General features: G+C 58.6%; 1 protein-coding gene across 6 annotated transcripts in view; it reads left to right on the forward strand.

The window, feature by feature from the left end:
- The first annotated feature begins 503 nt into the window (after positions 1-503).
- Positions 504-18600, forward strand: part of LOC142478289 (ETS domain-containing protein Elk-1-like) — a 60645-nt gene continuing 42548 nt past the window's right edge. For 4 of the 6 annotated variants that reach the window (XM_075582438.1, XM_075582440.1, XM_075582441.1 and 1 more), the window contains exon 1: positions 16098-17822. In XM_075582438.1, coding sequence (XP_075438553.1) covers positions 16785-17822 — 1038 coding nt within the window. In that variant the 5' untranslated portion in view covers positions 16098-16784. Of the gene's footprint in view, positions 2067-16097; positions 17823-18600 lie in introns of those variants that run through there. The other 2 variants (XM_075582443.1, XM_075582444.1) reach the window with 2 other exon arrangements.

The raw sequence follows: 18600 nt of genomic DNA on the forward strand, positions 1-18600 counted from the left end.
GAGAAGGGACAGGAGGGGGGAAAGAAGAGGGGGAGAAGGGGCAGGAGGGGGAAAGAACAGAGCGAGGGGGAGAAGGGACAGGAGGGGGGAAAGAAGAGGGGGAGAAGGGGCAGGAGGGGGGAAAGAACAGAGCGAGGGGGAGAAGGGACAGGAGGGGGGAAAGAACAGAGCGAGGGGGAGAAGGGACAGGAGGGGGGAAAGAACAGAGCGAGGGGGAGAAGGGACAGGAGGGGGGAAAGAGCAGAGCGAGGGGGACAAGGGACAGGAGGGGAGAAAGAACAGAGCGAGGGGGAGAAGGGGCAGGAGGGGGGAAAGAACAGAGCGAGGGGGAGAAGGGGCAGGAGGGGGGAAAGAACAGAGCGAGGGGGAGAAGGGACAGGAGGGGGGAAAGAGCAGAGCGAGGGGGACAAGGGACAGGAGGGGAGAAAGAGCAGAGCGAGGGAGAGAAGGGACAGGAGGGGGGAAATAACAGAGCGAGGGGGAGAAGGGGCAGGAGGGGGAGAGGAAAGAAAACAGAAAAGGCCACAGAAGAAAATACATTGTGCGCTCCTCCCTCATTACTGCCCCTCTCCCTCATTACTGCCTCTCTCCCTCATTACTGCCTCTCTCCCTCAGTACTGCCTCTCTCCCTCAGTACTGCCTCTCTCCCTCATTACTGGCTCTCTCACTCAGTACTGCCTCTCTCTCTCATTACTGCCCCTCTCCCTCATTACTGCCTTTCTCCCTCATTACTGCCCCTCTCCTCAGTACTGCCTCTCTCCCTCATTACTGCCCCTCTCTCTCAGTACTGCCTCTCTCCCTCAGTACTGCCTCTCTCCCTCAGTACTGCCCCTCTCCCTCAGTACTGCCTCTCTCCCTCAGTACTGCCTCTCTCCCTCAGTACTGCCTCTCTCCCTCAGTACTGCCTCTCTCCCTCAGTACTGCCTCTCTCCCTCATTACTGCCTCTCTCCCTCATTACTGCCTCTCTCCCTCATTACAGCCTCTCTCCCTCATTACTGCCTCTCTCTCTCATTACTGCCCCTCTCCCTCAGTACTGCCTCTCTCCCTCATTACTGCCCCTCTCTCTCAGTACTGCCTCTCTCCCTCAGTACTGCCTCTCTCCCTCAGTACTGCCCCTCTCCCTCAGTACTGCCTCTCTCCCTCAGTACTGCCTCTCTCCCTCAGTACTGCCTCTCTCCCTCAGTACTGCCTCTCTCCCTCAGTACTGCCTCTCTCCCTCAGTACTGCCTCTCTCCCTCATTACTGCCTCTCTCCCTCAGTACTGCCTCTCTCATTACTGCCCCTCTCCCTCATTACTGCCCCTCTCCCTCATTACTGCCCCTCTCCCTCATTACTGCCCTTCTCCCTCATTACTGCCTCTCTCCCTCAGTACCGCCTCTCTCCCTCAGTACTGCCTCTCCCCCTCGTGCCCTCCTCCCTCAGTACTGCCTCTCTCCCTCAGTACTGCCTCTCTCCCTCAGTACTGCCTCCCTCAGTACTCCCTCTCTCCCTGCCCTCCTCCCTCAGTACTCCATCTCTCCCTGCCCTCTGCCTCAGTACTCCCTCTCTCCCTGCCCTCCTCCCTCAGTACTCCCTCTCTCCCAGCCCTCCTCCCTCAGTACTCCATCTCTCCCTGCCCTCCTCCCTCAGTACTCCCTCTCTCCCTGCCCTCCTCCCTCAGTACTCCGTCTCTCCCTGCCCTCCTCCCTCAGTACTCCCTCTCTCCCTGCCCTCCTCCCTCAGTACTCCGTCTCTCCCTGCCCTCCTCCCTCAGTACTCCCTCTCTCCCTGCCCTCCTCCCTCAGTACTCCGTCTCTCCCTGCCCACCTCCCTCAGTACTCCGTCTCTCCCTGCCCTCCTCCCTCAGTACTCCCTCTCTCCCTGCCCTCCTCCCTCAGTACTGCCTCTCTCCCTCGTGCCCGGTACAATGTTGGAGGCGGCTTCCACCATCGACAATCTCAGGGATGCATTGAGTGGCTGTGACTCTGTGACAGCCCCGGAACACAGAGAGACAGACCCCTGAGAGACAGGCTCCTATCAAGGAGAGGGGAGCACGAGACTGCTCGGATTCCACACAGGTCTCCAGGTGAGAGTGCAGAGAAAGTGACATGTTGTGCTGTGACTTCCTCACTCCATCCATCTGCTTCTCTCCCATCCTCACATCCCACCGTGCGCTTCTCTCCCATCCTCACATCCCACCGTGCGCTTCTCTCCCATCATCACATCGCACCGTGCGCGCTTCTCTCCCATCATCACATCCCACCGTGCGCTTCTCTCCCATCATCACATCCCACCGTGCGCTTCTCTCCCATCATCACATCCCACCGTGCGCTTCTCTCCCATCCTCACATCCCACCGTGCGCTTCTCTCCCATCCTCACATCCCACCGTGCGCTTCTCTCCCATCCTCACATCCCACCGTGCGCTTCTCTCCCATCATCACATCCCACCGTGCGCTTCTCTCCCATCCTCCCATCCCACCGTGCGCTTCTCTCCCATCCTCACATCCCACCGTGCGCTTCTCTCCCATCATCACATCCCACCGTGCGCTTCTCTCCCATCATCACATCCCACCGTGCGCTTCTCTCCCATCATCACATCCCACCGTGCGCTTCTCTCCCATCACATCCCACCGTGCGCTTCTCTCCCATCCTCACATCCCACCGTGCGCTTCTCTCCATCATCACATCCCACCGTGCGCTTCTCTCCCATCCTCCCATCCCACCGTGCGCTTCTCTCCCATCCTCACATCCCACCGTGCGCTTCTCTCCCATCATCACATCCCACCGTGCGCTTCTCTCCCATCATCACATCCCACCGTGCGCTTCTCTCCCATCATCACATCCCACCGTGCGCTTCTCTCCCATCATCACATCCCACCGTGCGCTTCTCTCCATCACATCCCACCGTGCGCGCTTCTCTCCCATCATCACATCCCACCGTGCGCTTCTCTCCCATCCTCACATCCCACCGTGCGCTTCTCTCCCATCCTCACATCCCACCGTGCGCTTCTCTCCCATCACATCCCACCGTGCGCTTCTCTCCCATCATCACATCCCACCGTGCGCTTCTCTCCCATCACATCCCACCGTGCGCGCTTCTCTCCCATCCTCACATCCCACCGTGCGCTTCTCTCCCATCATCACATCCCACCGTGCGCGCTTCTCTCCCATCATCACATCCCACCGTGCGCGCTTCTCTCCCATCACATCCCACCGTGCGCGCTTCTCTCCCATCCTCACATCCCACCGTGCGCTTCTCTCCCATCACATCCCACCGTGCGCTTCTCTCCCATCATCACATCCCACCGTGCGCTTCTCTCCCATCATCACATCCCACCGTGCGCTTCTCTCCCATCATCACATCCCACCGTGCGCTTCTCTCCCATCCTCACATCCCACCGTGCGCTTCTCTCCCATCATCACATCCCACCGTGCGCTTCTCTCCCATCATCACATCCCACCGTGCGCTTCTCTCCCATCACATCCCACCGTGCGCTTCTCTCCCATCATCACATCCCACCGTGCGCTTCTCTCCCATCATCACATCCCACCGTGCGCTTCTCTCCCATCATCACATCCCACCGTGCGCTTCTCTCCCATCCTCACATCCCACCGTGCGCTTCTCTCCCATCACATCCCACCGTGCGCGCTTCTCTCCCATCACATCCCACCGTGCGCTTCTCTCCCATCACATCCCACCGTGCGCTTCTCTCCCATCACATCCCACCGTGCGCGCTTCTCTCCCATCCTCACATCCCACCGTGCGCTTCTCTCCCATCATCACATCCCACCGTGCGCTTCTCTCCCATCATCACATCCCACCGTGCGCTTCTCTCCCATCCTCACATCCCACCGTGCGCTTCTCTCCCATCATCACATCCCACCGTGCGCTTCTCTCCCATCATCACATCCCACCGTGCGCTTCTCTCCCATCCTCACATCCCACCGTGCGCTTCTCTCCCATCATTCACATCCCACCGTGCGCTTCTCTCCCATCATCACATCCCACCGTGCGCGCTTCTCTCCCATCATCACATCCCACCGTGCGCGCTTCTCTCCCATCCTCACATCCCACCGTGCGCGCTTCTCTCCCATCATCACATCCCACCGTGCGCTTCTCTCCCATCATCACATCGCACCGTGCGCTTCTCTCCCATCATCACATCCCACCGTGCGCTTCTCTCCCATCATCACATCCCACCGCGCGCTTCTCTCCCGTCATCACATCCCACCGTGCGCTTCTCTCCCATCCTCACATCCCACCGTGCGCTTCTCTCCCATCCTCACATCCCACCGTGCGCTTCTCTCCCATCACATCCCACCGTGCGCGCTTCTCTCCCATCCTCACATCCCACCGTGCGCTTCTCTCCCATCCTCACATCCCACCGTGCGCTTCTCTCCCATCACATCCCACCGTGCGCGCTTCTCTCCCATCACATCCCACCGTGCGCTTCTCTCCCATCATCACATCGCACCGTGCGCTTCTCTCCCATCATCACATCCCACCGTGCGCTTCTCTCCCATCACATCCCACCGTGCGCTTCTCTCCCATCCTCACATCCCACCGCGCGTGCTTCTCTCCCATCCTCACATCCCACCGTGCGCTTCTCTCCCATCATCACATCCCACCGTGCGCTTCTCTCCCATCATCACATCCCACCGTGCGCTTCTCTCCCATCATCACATCCCACCGTGCGCTTCTCTCCCATCATCACATCCCACCGTGCGCTTCTCTCCCATCATCACATCCCACCGTGCGCTTCTCTCCCATCATCACATCCCACCGTGCGCTTCTCTCCCATCCTCACATCGCACCGTGTGCGCTTCTCTCCCATCATCACATCCCACCGTGCGCTTCTCTCCCATCATCACATCCCACCGTGCGCTTCTCTCCCATCCTCACATCCCACCGCGCGCTTCTCTCCCATCATCACATCCCACCGTGCGCTTCTCTCCCATCCTCACATCCCACCGTGCGCGCTTCTCTCCCATCATCACATCCCACCGTGCGCTTCTCTCCCATCATCACATCGCACCGTGCGCTTCTCTCCCATCCTCACATCCCACCGTGCGCTTCTCTCCCGTCATCACATCCCACCGTGCGCTTCTCTCCCATCCTCACATCCCACCGTGCGCTTCTCTCCCATCATCACATCCCACCGTGCGCTTCTCTCCCATCCTCACATCCCACCGTGCGCTTCTCTCCCATCCTCACATCCCACCGTGCGCTTCTCTCCCATCATCACATCCCACCGTGCGCTTCTCTCCCATCATCACATCCCACCGTGCGCTTCTCTCCCATCCTCACATCCCACCGTGCGCTTCTCTCCCATCATCACATCCCACCGCGCGCTTCTCTCCCATCATCACATCCCACCGTGTGCTTCTCTCCCATCCTCACATCCCACCGTGCGCTTCTCTCCCATCATCACATCCCACCGTGCGCTTCTCTCCCATCCTCACATCCCACCGTGCGCTTCTCTCCCATCATCACATCCCACCGTGCGCTTCTCTCCCATCATCACATCCCACCGTGCGCTTCTCTCCCATCCTCACATCCCACCGTGCGCTTCTCTCCCATCATCACATCCCACCGTGCGCTTCTCCCATCATCACATCCCACCGTGCGCTTCTCTCCCATCATCACATCCCACCGTGCGCTTCTCTCCCATCATCACATCCCACCGTGCGCTTCTCTCCCATCATCACATCCCACCGTGCGCGCTTCTCTCCCATCCTCACATCCCACCGTGCGCTTCTCTCCCATCCTCACATCCCACCGTGCGCTTCTCTCCCATCATCACATCCCACCGTGCGCTTCTCTCCCATCCTCACATCCCACCGTGCGCTTCTCTCCCATCATCACATCCCACCGTGCGCTTCTCTCCCATCCTCACATCCCACCGTGCGCTTCTCTCCCATCCTCACATCCCACCGTGCGCTTCTCTCCCATCATCACATCCCACCGTGCGCTTCTCTCCCATCATCACATCCCACCGTGCGCTTCTCTCCCATCATCACATCCCACCGTGCGCTTCTCTCCCATCATCACATCGCACCGCGCGCTTCTCTCCCATCATCACATCCCACCGTGCGCTTCTCTCCCATCCTCACATCCCACCGTGCGCTTCTCTCCCATCCTCACATCCCACCGTGCGCTTCTCTCCCATCCTCACATCCCACCGTGCGCGCTTCTCTCCCATCCTCACATCCCACCGTGCGCTTCTCTCCCATCATCACATCCCACCGTGCGCTTCTCTCCCATCCTCACATCCCACCGTGCGCTTCTCTCCCATCATTCACATCCCACCGTGCGCGCTTCTCTCCCATCCTCACATCCCACCGTGCGCTTCTCTCCCATCCTCACATCCCACCGTGCGCGCTTCTCTCCCATCCTCACATCCCACCGTGCGCTTCTCTCCCATCATCACATCCCACCGTGCGCTTCTCTCCCATCATCACATCCCACCGTGCGCTTCTCTCCCATCCTCACATCCCACCGTGCGCTTCTCTCCCATCCTCACATCCCACCGTGCGCTTCTCTCCCATCATTCACATCCCACCGTGCGCTTCTCCCATCATCACATCCCACCGTGCGCTTCTCTCCCATCATCACATCCCACCGTGCGCTTCTCTCCCATCATCACATCCCACCGTGCGCTTCTCTCCCATCATCACATCCCACCGTGCGCTTCTCTCCCATCCTCACATCCCACCGTGCGCGCTTCTCTCCCATCATCACATCCCACCGTGCGCTTCTCTCCCATCATCACATCGCACCGTGCGCTTCTCTCCCATCATCACATCCCACCGTGCGCTTCTCTCCCATCATCACATCCCACCGCGCGCTTCTCTCCCGTCATCACATCCCACCGTGCGCTTCTCTCCCATCCTCACATCCCACCGTGCGCTTCTCTCCCATCCTCACATCCCACCGTGCGCTTCTCTCCCATCACATCCCACCGTGCGCGCTTCTCTCCCATCCTCACATCCCACCGTGCGCTTCTCTCCCATCATCACATCCCACCGTGCGCTTCTCTCCCATCCTCACATCCCACCGTGCGCTTCTCTCCCGTCATCACATCCCACCGTGCGCTTCTCTCCCATCCTCACATCCCACCGTGCGCTTCTCTCCCATCATCACATCCCACCGTGCGCTTCTCTCCCATCCTCACATCCCACCGTGCGCTTCTCTCCCATCATCACATCCCACCGTGTGCTTCTCTCCCATCCTCACATCCCACCGTGCGCTTCTCTCCCATCATCACATCCCACCGTGCGCTTCTCTCCCATCCTCACATCCCACCGTGCGCTTCTCTCCCATCATCACATCCCACCGTGTGCTTCTCTCCCATCCTCACATCCCACCGTGCGCTTCTCTCCCATCATCACATCCCACCGTGCGCTTCTCTCCCATCATCACATCGCACCGTGCGCGCTTCTCTCCCATCATCACATCCCACCGTGCGCTTCTCTCCCATCATCACATCGCACCGTGCGCTTCTCTCCCATCATCACATCCCACCGTGCGCTTCTCTCCCATCACATCCCACCGTGCGCTTCTCTCCCATCATCACATCCCACCGTGCGCTTCTCTCCCATCATCACATCCCACTGTGCGCTTCTCTCCCATCACATCCCACCGTGCGCGCTTCTCCCATCATCACATCCCACCGTGCGCTTCTCTCCCATCCTCACATCCCACCGTGCGCTTCTCTCCCATCATCACATCCCACCGTGCGCTTCTCTCCCATCATCACATCCCACCGTGCGCTTCTCTCCCATCCTCCCATCCCACCGTGCGCTTCTCTCCCATCCTCACATCCCACCGTGCGCTTCTCTCCCATCATCACATCCCACCGTGCGCTTCTCTCCCATCATCACATCCCACCGCGCGCGCTTCTCTCCCATCATCACATCCCACCGTGCGCTTCTCTCCCATCCTCACATCCCACCGTGCGCTTCTCTCCCATCATCACATCCCACCGTGCGCTTCTCTCCCATCATCACATCCCACCGTGCGCGCTTCTCTCCCATCCTCACATCCCACCGTGCGCTTCTCTCCCATCCTCACATCCCACCGTGCGCTTCTCTCCCATCCTCACATCCCACCGTGCGCTTCTCTCCCATCATCACATCGCACCGCGCGCTTCTCTCCCATCATCACATCCCACCGTGCGCTTCTCTCCCATCATCACATCCCACCGTGCGCTTCTCTCCCATCCTCACATCCCACCGTGCGCTTCTCTCCCATCCTCACATCCCACTGTGCGCTTCTCTCCCATCATCACATCCCACCGTGCGCTTCTCTCCCATCATCACATCCCACCGTGCGCTTCTCTCCCATCATCACATCCCACCGCGCGCTTCTCTCCCATCATCACATCCCACCGTGCGCTTCTCTCCCATCATCACATCCCACCGTGCGCTTCTCTCCCATCCTCACATCCCACCGTGCGCTTCTCTCCCATCATCACATCCCACCGTGCGCTTCTCCCATCATCACATCCCACCGTGCGCGCTTCTCTCCCATCCTCACATCCCACCGTGCGCTTCTCTCCCATCATCACATCCCACCGTGCGCTTCTCTCCCATCCTCACATCGCACCGTGCGCTTCTCTCCCATCATCACATCCCACCGTGCGCTTCTCTCCCATCATCACATCCCACCGTGCGCTTCTCTCCCATCATCACATCCCACCGTGCGCGCTTCTCTCCCATCCTCACATCCCACCGTGCGCTTCTCTCCCATCCTCACATCCCACCGTGCGCTTCTCTCCCATCATCACATCCCACCGTGCGCTTCTCTCCCATCCTCACATCCCACCGTGCGCGCTTCTCTCCCATCATCACATCGCACCGTGCGCGCTTCTCCCATCATCACATCGCACCGTGTGCGCTTCTCTCCCATCATCACATCCCACCGTGCGCTTCTCTCCCATCATCACATCCCACCGTGCGCGCTTCTCTCCCATCACATCCCACCGTGCGCTTCTCTCCCATCATCACATCCCACCGTGCGCTTCTCTCCCATCATCACATCCCACCGTGCGCTTCTCTCCCATCATCACATCCCACCGTGCGCTTCTCTCCCATCCTCACATCCCACCGTGCGCGCTTCTCTCCCATCCTCACATCCCACCGTGCGCTTCTCTCCCATCCTCACATCCCACCGCGCGCTTCTCTCCCATCATCACATCCCACCGTGCGCTTCTCTCCCATCCTCACATCGCACCGTGCGCTTCTCTCCCATCCTCACATCCCACCGCGCGCTTCTCTCCCATCCTCACATCCCACCGTGCGCTTCTCTCCCATCATCACATCCCACCGTGCGCTTCTCTCCCATCCTCACATCCCACCGTGCGCGCTTCTCTCCCATCCTCACATCGCACCGTGCGCTTCTCTCCCATCATCACATCGCACCGTGCGCTTCTCTCCCATCATCACATCCCACCGTGCGCTTCTCCCATCATCACATGCCACCGTGCGCTTCTCTCCCATCATCACATCCCACCGTGCGCTTCTCTCCCATCATCACATCCCACCGTGTGCGCTTCTCTCCCATCATCACATCCCACCGTGCGCTTCTCTCCCATCCTCACATCCCACCGTGCGCTTCTCTCCCATCATCACATCCCACCGTGCGCTTCTCTCCCATCCTCACATCCCACCGTGCGCGCTTCTCTCCCATCATCACATCCCACCGTGTGCTTCTCTCCCATCATCACATCCCACCGTGCGCGCTTCTCTCCTATCATCACATCCCACCGTGCGCTTCTCTCCCATCATCACATCCCACCGTGCGCTTCTCTCCCATCATCACATCCCACCGTGTGCTTCTCTCCCATCCTCACATCCCACCGTGCGCGCTTCTCTCCCATCATCACATCCCACCGTGCGCTTCTCTCCCATCATCACATCCCACCGTGCGCTTCTCTCCCATCATCACATCCCACCGTGCGCTTCTCTCCCATCATCACATCCCACCGTGCGCTTCTCTCCCATCATCACATCCCACCGTGCGCTTCTCTCCCATCATCACATCCCACCGTGCGCTTCTCTCCCATCCTCACATCCCACCGTGCGCTTCTCTCCCATCATCACATCCCACCGTGCGCTTCTCTCCCATCCTCACATCCCACCGTGCGCTTCTCTCCCATCATCACATCCCACCGTGCGCTTCTCCCATCATCACATCCCACCGTGCGCTTCTCCCATCCTCACATCCCACCGCGCGCTTCTCTCCCATCATCACATCCCACCGTGCGCTTCTCTCCCATCATCACATCGCACCGTGCGCGCTTCTCTCCCATCACATCCCACCGTGCGCTTCTCTCCCATCATCACATCCCACCGTGCGCTTCTCTCCCATCCTCACATCCCACCGTGCGCTTCTCTCCCATCATCACATCCCACCGTGCGCTTCTCTCCCATCCTCACATCCCACCGTGCGCTTCTCTCCCATCACATCGCACCGTGCGCTTCTCTCCCATCCTCACATCCCACCGTGCGCGCTTCTCTCCCATCATCACATCCCACCGTGCGCTTCTCTCCCATCACCACATCCCACCGTGCGCTTCTCTCCCATCATCACATCCCACCGCGCGCTTCTCTCCCATCCTCACATCCCACCGTGCGCTTCTCTCCCATCATCACATCCCACCGCGCGCGCTTCTCTCCCATCACCACATCCCACCGTGCGCTTCTCTCCCATCATCACATCCCACCGTGTGCGCTTCTCTCCCATCATCACATCCCACCGTGCGCGCTTCTCTCCCATCATCACATCCCACCGTGCGCTTCTCTCCCATCATCACATCCCACCGCGCGCGCTTCTCTCCCATCCTCACATCCCACCGTGCGCTTCTCTCCCATCATCACATCCCACCGTGCGCTTCTCTCCCATCCTCACATCCCACCGTGCGCTTCTCTCCCATCATCACATCCCACCGAGCGCTTCTCTCCCATCATCACATCCCACCGTGCGCTTCTCTCCCATCCTCACATCCCACCGTGCGCTTCTCTCCCATCCTCACATCCCACCGTGCGCTTCTCTCCCATCATCACATCCCACCGTGCGCTTCTCTCCCATCATCACATCCCACCGTGCGCGCTTCTCTCCCATCATCACATCCCACCGTGCGCTTCTCTCCCATCATCACATCGCACCGTGCGCGCTTCTCTCCCATCATCACATCCCACCGTGCGCTTCTCTCCCATCATCACATCCCACCGTGCGCTTCTCTCCCATCATCACATCCCACCGTGCGCTTCTCTCCCATCATCACATCCCACCGTGCGCTTCTCTCCCATCATCACATCCCACCGTGCGCTTCTCTCCCATCATCACATCCCACCGTGCGCTTCTCTCCCATCATCACATCCCACCGTGCGCTTCTCTCCCATCCTCACATCCCACCGTGCGCGCTTCTCTCCCATCATCACATCCCACCGTGCGCTTCTCTCCCATCACTACATCCCACCGTGCGCTTCTCTCCCATCATCACATCCCACCGTGCGCTTCTCTCCCATCCTCACATCGCACCGTGCGCTTCTCTCCCATCATCACATCCCACCGTGCGCGCTTCTCTCCCATCATCACATCCCACCGTGCGCTTCTCTCCCATCCTCACATCCCACCGTGCGCTTCTCTCCCATCATCACATCCCACCGTGCGCTTCTCTCCCATCATCACATCCCACCGTGCGCTTCTCTCCCATCATCACATCCCACCGTGCGCGCTTCTCTCCCATCATCACATCCCACCGTGCGCTTCTCTCCCATCATCACATCCCACCGTGCGCGCTTCTCTCCCATCATCACATCGCACCGCGCGCTTCTCTCCCATCATCACATCCCACCGTGCGCTTCTCTCCCATCCTCACATCCCACCGTGCGCTTCTCTCCCATCCTCACATCCCACCGTGCGCTTCTCTCCCATCCTCACATCCCACCGTGCGCTTCTCTCCCATCATCACATCCCACCGTGCGCTTCTCTCCCATCCTCACATCGCACCGTGCGCTTCTCTCCCATCCTCACATCCCACTGTGCGCTTCTCTCCCATCATCACATCCCACCGTGCGCTTCTCTCCCATCATCACATCCCACCGTGCGCTTCTCTCCCATCATCACATCCCACCGTGCGCTTCTCTCCCATCATCACATCCCACCGTGCGCTTCTCTCCCATCATCACATCCCACCGTGCGCTTCTCTCCCATCACATCCCACCGTGCGCTTCTCTCCCATCACATCCCACCGTGCGCGCTTCTCTCCCATCATCACATCCCACCGTGCGCTTCTCTCCCATCATCACATCCCACCGTGCGCTTCTCTCCCATCCTCACATCCCACCGTGCGCGCTTCTCTCCCATCCTCACATCCCACCGTGCGCTTCTCTCCCATCATCACATCCCACCGCGCGCTTCTCTCCCATCATCACATCCCACCGTGCGCTTCTCCCATCATCACATCCCACCGTGCGCTTCTCTCCCATCATCACATCCCACCGTGCGCTTCTCTCCCATCATCACATCCCACCGTGCGCTTCTCTCCCATCATCACATCCCACCGTGCGCTTCTCTCCCATCATCACATCCCACCGTGCGCGCTTCTCTCCCATCATCACATCGCACCGTGTGCGCTTCTCTCCCATCATCACATCCCACCGTGCGCTTCTCTCCCATCATCACATCCCACCGTGCGCGCTTCTCTCCCATCATCACATCCCACCGTGCGCTTCTCTCCCATCATCACATCCCACTGTGCGCGCTTCTCTCCCATTACATCCCACCGTGCGCTTCTCTCCCATCATCACATCCCACCGTGCGCGCTTCTCCCATCACATCCCACCGTGCGCTTCTCTCCCATCATCACATCCCACCGTGCGCTTCTCTCCCATCATCACATCCCACCGTGCGCTTCTCTCCCATCCTCACATCCCACCGTGCGCTTCTCTCCCATCATCACATCCCACCGTGCGCTTCTCTCCCATCCTCACATCCCACCGTGCGCTTCTCTCCCATCATCACATCCCACCGTGCGCTTCTCTCCCATCATCACATCCCACCGTGCGCTTCTCTCCCATCACATCCCACCGTGCGCTTCTCTCCCATCATCACATCCCACCGTGCGCTTCTCTCCCATCACATCCCACTGCGCGCTTCTCTCCCATCAACACATCCCACCGTGCGCTTCTCTCCCATCATCACATCCCACTGCGCGCTTCTCTCCCATCAACACATCGCACCGTGCGCGCTTCTCTCTCATCATCACATCCCACCGTGCGCGCTTCTCTCCCATCATCACATCCCACCGTGCGCGCTTCTCTCCCATCATCACATCCCACCGTGCGCGCTTCTCTCCCATCCTCACATCCCACCGTGCGCGCTTCTCTCCCATCATCACATCCCACCGTGCGCTTCTCTCCCATCACATCCCACCGTGCGCTTCTCTCCCATCCTCACATCCCACCGTGCGCTTCTCTCCCATCACATCCCACCGTGCGCGCTTCTCTCCCATCATCACATCCCACCGTGCGCGCTTCTCTCCCATCATCACATCCCACCGTGCGCTTCTCTCCCATCATCACATCCCACCGTGCGCTTCTCTCCCATCATCACATCCCACCGTGCGCTTCTCTCCCATCATCACATCCCACCGTGTGCTTCTCTCCCATCCTCACATCCCACCGTGCGCTTCTCTCCCATCATCACATCCCACCGTGCGCTTCTCTCCCATCATCACATCCCACCGTGCGCGCTTCTCTCCCATCATCACATCCCACCGTGCGCTTCTCTCCCATCCTCCCATCCCACCGTGCGCGCTTCTCTCCCATCCTCACATCGCACCGTGCGCGCTTCTCTCCCATCATCACATCCCACTGTGCGCTTCTCTCCCATCATCACATCCCACCGTGCGCGCTTCTCTCCCATCATCACATCGCACCGTGCGCGCTTCTCTCCCATCATCACATCCCACCGCGTGCTTCTCTCCCATCATCACATCCCACCGTGCGCTTCTCTCCTTTCATCACATCGCACCGTGCGCGCTTCTCTCCCATCATCACATCGCACCGTGCGCGCTTCTCTCCCATCATCACATCCCACCGCGTGCTTCTCTCCCATCCTCACATCCCACCGTGCGCTTCTCTCCCATCATCACATCCCACCGTGCGCTTCTCTCCCATCATCACATCCCACCGTGCGCTTCTCTCCCATCATCACATCCCACCGTGCGCTTCTCTCCCATCATCACATCCCACCGTGCACGCTTCTCTCCCATCATCACATCCCACCGTGCGCTTCTCTCCCATCATCACATCCCACCGTGCGCTTCTCTCCCATCATCACATCCCACCGTGCGCTTCTCTCCCATCATCACATCCCACCGTGCGCGCTTCTCTCCCATCATCACATCCCACCGTGCGCGCTTCTCTCCCATCCTCACATCCCACCGTGCGCTTCTCTCCCATCATCACATCCCACCGTGCGCTTCTCTCCCATCATCACATCCCACCGTGCGCTTCTCTCCCATCACCACATCCCACCGTGCGCTTCTCTCCCATCATCACATCCCACCGTGCGCTTCTCTCCCATCCTCACATCCCACCGTGCGCTTCTCTCCCATCATCACATCCCACCGTGCGCGCTTCTCTCCCATCATCACATCCCACCGTGCGCTTCTCTCCCATCATCACATCGCACCGTGCGCTTCTCTCCCATCATCACATCCCACCGCGCGCTTCTCCCATCATCACATCCCACCGTGCGCTTCTCTCCCATCATCACATCCCACCGCGCGCTTCTCCCATCATCACATCCCACCGTGCGCTTCTCTCCCATCATTCACATCCCACTGTGCGCTTCTCTCCCATCATCACATCCCACCGTGCGCTTCTCTCCCATCATCACATCCCACCGTGCGCTTCTCTCCCATCATCACATCCCACTGTGCGCTTCTCTCCCATCATTCACATCGCACCGTGCGCGCTTCTCTCCCATCATCACATCCCACCGTGCGCTTCTCTCCCATCATCACATCCCACCGTGCGCTTCTCTCCCATCATCACATCGCACCGTGCGCTTCTCTCCCATCATCACATCCCACCGTGTGCTCTTCTCTCTCATCATCACATCCCACCGTGCGCTTCTCTCCCATCATCACATCCCACCGTGCGCTTCTCTCCCATCATTCACATCGCACCGTGCGCTTCTCTCCCGTCATCACATCCCACCGTGCGCTTCTCTCCCATCATTCACATCCCACCGTGCGCTTCTCTCCCATCATCACATCCCACCGTGCGCTTCTCTCCCATCATCACATCGCACCGTGCGCGCTTCACTTCCATCATCACATCCCACCGTGCGCTTCTCTCCCATCCTCACATCGCACCGTGCGCGCTTCTCTCCCATCCTCACATCGCACCGTGTGCGCTTCTCTCCCATCATCACATCCCACCGTGAGCGCTTCTCTCCCATCATCACATCCCACCGTGAGCGCTTCTCTCCCATAATCACATCCCACTGTGCGCGCTTCTCTCCTATCATCACATTCCACCGTGCGCGCTTCTCTCCTATCATCACATTCCACCGTGCGCGCTTCTCTCCCATCATCACATCCCACCGCGCACGCTTCTCTCCCATCATCACATCCCACCGTGCGCGCTTCTCTCCCATCATCACATCCCACCGTGCGCTTCTCTCCCATCATCACATCGCACCGTGCGCTTCTCTCCCATCATCACATCCCACCGTGCGCTTCTCTCCCATCCTCACATCCCACCGTGCGCTTCTCTCCCATCCTCACATCGCACCGTGCGCGCTTCTCTCCCATCCTCACATCCCACCGTGCGCTTCTCTCCCATCATCACATCCCACCGTGCGCTTCTCTCCCATCATCACATCCCACCGTGCGCTTCTCTCCCATCCTCACATCCCACCGTGAGCGCTTCTCTCCCATCATCACATCCCACCGTGCGCTTCTCTCCCATCATCACATCCCACCGTGCGCGCTTCTCTCCTATCATCACATTCCACCGTGCGCGCTTCTCTCCTATCATCACATTCCACCGTGCGCGCTTCTCTCCCATCATCACATCCCACCGCGCACGCTTCTCTCCCATCATCACATCCCACCGTGCGCGCTTCTCTCCCATCATCACATCCCACCGTGCGCTTCTCTCCCATCATCACATCGCACCGTGCGCTTCTCTCCCATCATCACATCCCACCGTGCGCTTCTCTCCCATCCTCACATCCCACCGTGCGCTTCTCTCCCATCATCACATCCCATCGCGCGCGCTTCTCCCATCCTCACATCGCACCGTGCGCGCTTCTCTCCCATCATCACATCCCACCGTGCGCGCTTCTCTCCCATCATCACATCCCACCGTGCGCTTCTCTCCCATCATCACATCCCACCGTGCGCTTCTCTCCCATCATCACATCCCACCGTGCGCTTCTCCCATCATCACATCCCACCGTGCGCGCTTCTCTCCTTTCATCACATCCCACCGTGCGCGCTTCTCTCCTTTCATCACATCCCACCGTGCGCGCTTCTCTCCCATCATCACATTCCACCGTGCGCGCTTCTCTCCCATCACATCCCACCGTGCGTGCTTCTCTCCCATCATCACATTCCACCGTGCGCTTCTCTCCCATCATCACATCCCACCGTGCGCTCTTCTCTCCCATCATCACATCCCACCATCCGCGCTTCTCTCCCATCATCACATTCCACCGTGCGCGCTTCTCTCCCATCACATCCCACCGTGCGCTCTTCTCTCCCATCATCACATCCCACCATGCGTGCTTCTCTCCCATCACATCCCACCGTGCGCGCTTCTCTCCCATCACATCCCACCGTGCGCTTCTCTCCCATCATCACAATCCACCTTATACGCTTCTCTCCCATTTTCTCCCACATCACATTCTCTTTCATTCTCTCTCGTGTTTCCTCTCTCTCGTCTTCTCTCTCTCTCTCTCCCGTCTTCTCTCTCTCTCTCATCTTTCTTTCTCGTCCTCTCTCTCTTTCTCTCTCTCTCGTCTTCTCTCTCGTCTTCTCTCTCGTCTTCTCTCTCGTCCGCTCTCTCTCGTCTTCTCTCTCTCTCGTCTTCTCTCTCTTGTCTTCTCTCTCTCTTCTCTCTCTCTCTCTTTTCTTCTTGCTCTCTCTCTCGTCTTCTCTCTCGTCTTCTCTCGCTCTCTCGTCTTCTCTCTTGTCTTCTCTCTCTCTTCTTCTCTCTCTCTCTCTTCTCTCTCTCTCTCTCTTCTCTCTCTCTCTCGTCCTCTCTCTCTCTCGTCCTGTCTCTCTCTCTTGTCTTTTCTCTCTCGTCTTCTCTCTCTCTCGTCTTCTCTCTCTCGTCTTCTCTCTCTCTCGTCTACTCTCTCTCTCGTCTTCTCTCTCTCTCTCGTCTTCTCACTCTCGTCTTCTCTCTCTCATCTTTTCTCTCTCTCGTCCTCTCTCTCTCTCTCTCTCTCTCTCGTCTTCTCTCTCTCTCTCTTGTCTTCTCTCTCTCTCATCTTCTCTCGTGTTCTCTTTCTCATACATTCTCTCTCGTGTTCTTTCTTGTTCTCTCTCTTTTGTTCTCTCTCTTGTGTTCTCTTGTGGTCTGCCTCGTGTTCTCTATCTCACAGTGATGGACCCTTCTGGAACCCTCTGGCAGTTTCTCCTGCAGTTACTAGAGGAGCAGAGTCACAGACATCTGATCTCGTGGACATCCAACGATGGAGAATTCAAACTTCTGGACGCCGAGGAGGTGGCCCGTCTGTGGGGTCTCCGCAAGAACAAAAACAACATGAACTACGACAAGCTGAGCCGCGCGCTCAGATATTACTACGACAAGGTGAGCCGCGCGCTCAGATATTTCTAAATAAGGTGAGCCGCGCGCTCAGATATTACTACGACAAGCTGAGCCGCGCGCTCAGATATTACTACGACAAGGTGAGCCGCGCGCTCAGATATTTCTAAATAAGGTGAGCCGCGCGCTCAGATATTACTACGACAAGCTGAGCCGCGCGCTCAGATATTACTACGACAAGGTGAGCCGCGCGCTCAGATATTTCTAAATAAGGTGAGCCGCGCGCTCAGATATTACTCGACAAGGTGAGCCGCACGCTCAGATATTACTACGACAAGGTGAGCCGCGCGCTCAGATATTACTAAATAAGGTGAGCCGCACGCTCAGATATTACTACGACAAGGTGAGCCGCGCGCTCAGATATTACTAAATAAGGTGAGCCGCGCGCTCAGATATTACTACGACAAGGTGAGCCGCGCGCTCAGATATTACTCCGACAAGGTGACTCGCGCACTCAGATATTACTCCGACAAGGTGAGCTGCGCGCTCAAATATTACTACGACAAGGTGAGCCGCGCGCTCAGATATTACTACGACAAGGTAAGCCGCGCACTCAAATATTACTATGACAAGGTGAGCCGCGCGCTCAGATATTACTCCGACAAGGTGACTCGCGCACTCAGATATTACTCCGACAAGGTGAGCCGCGCGCTCAGATATTACTCCGACAATGTGACTCGCGCACTCAGATATTACTCCGACAAGGTGAGCCGCGCGCTCAGATATTACTATGACAAGGTGAGCCGCGCGCTCAGATATTACT

This window comes from Ascaphus truei, unplaced genomic scaffold, assembly GCF_040206685.1.
Source record: "Ascaphus truei isolate aAscTru1 unplaced genomic scaffold, aAscTru1.hap1 HAP1_SCAFFOLD_236, whole genome shotgun sequence".
Lineage (NCBI taxonomy): Eukaryota > Metazoa > Chordata > Amphibia > Anura > Ascaphidae > Ascaphus > Ascaphus truei.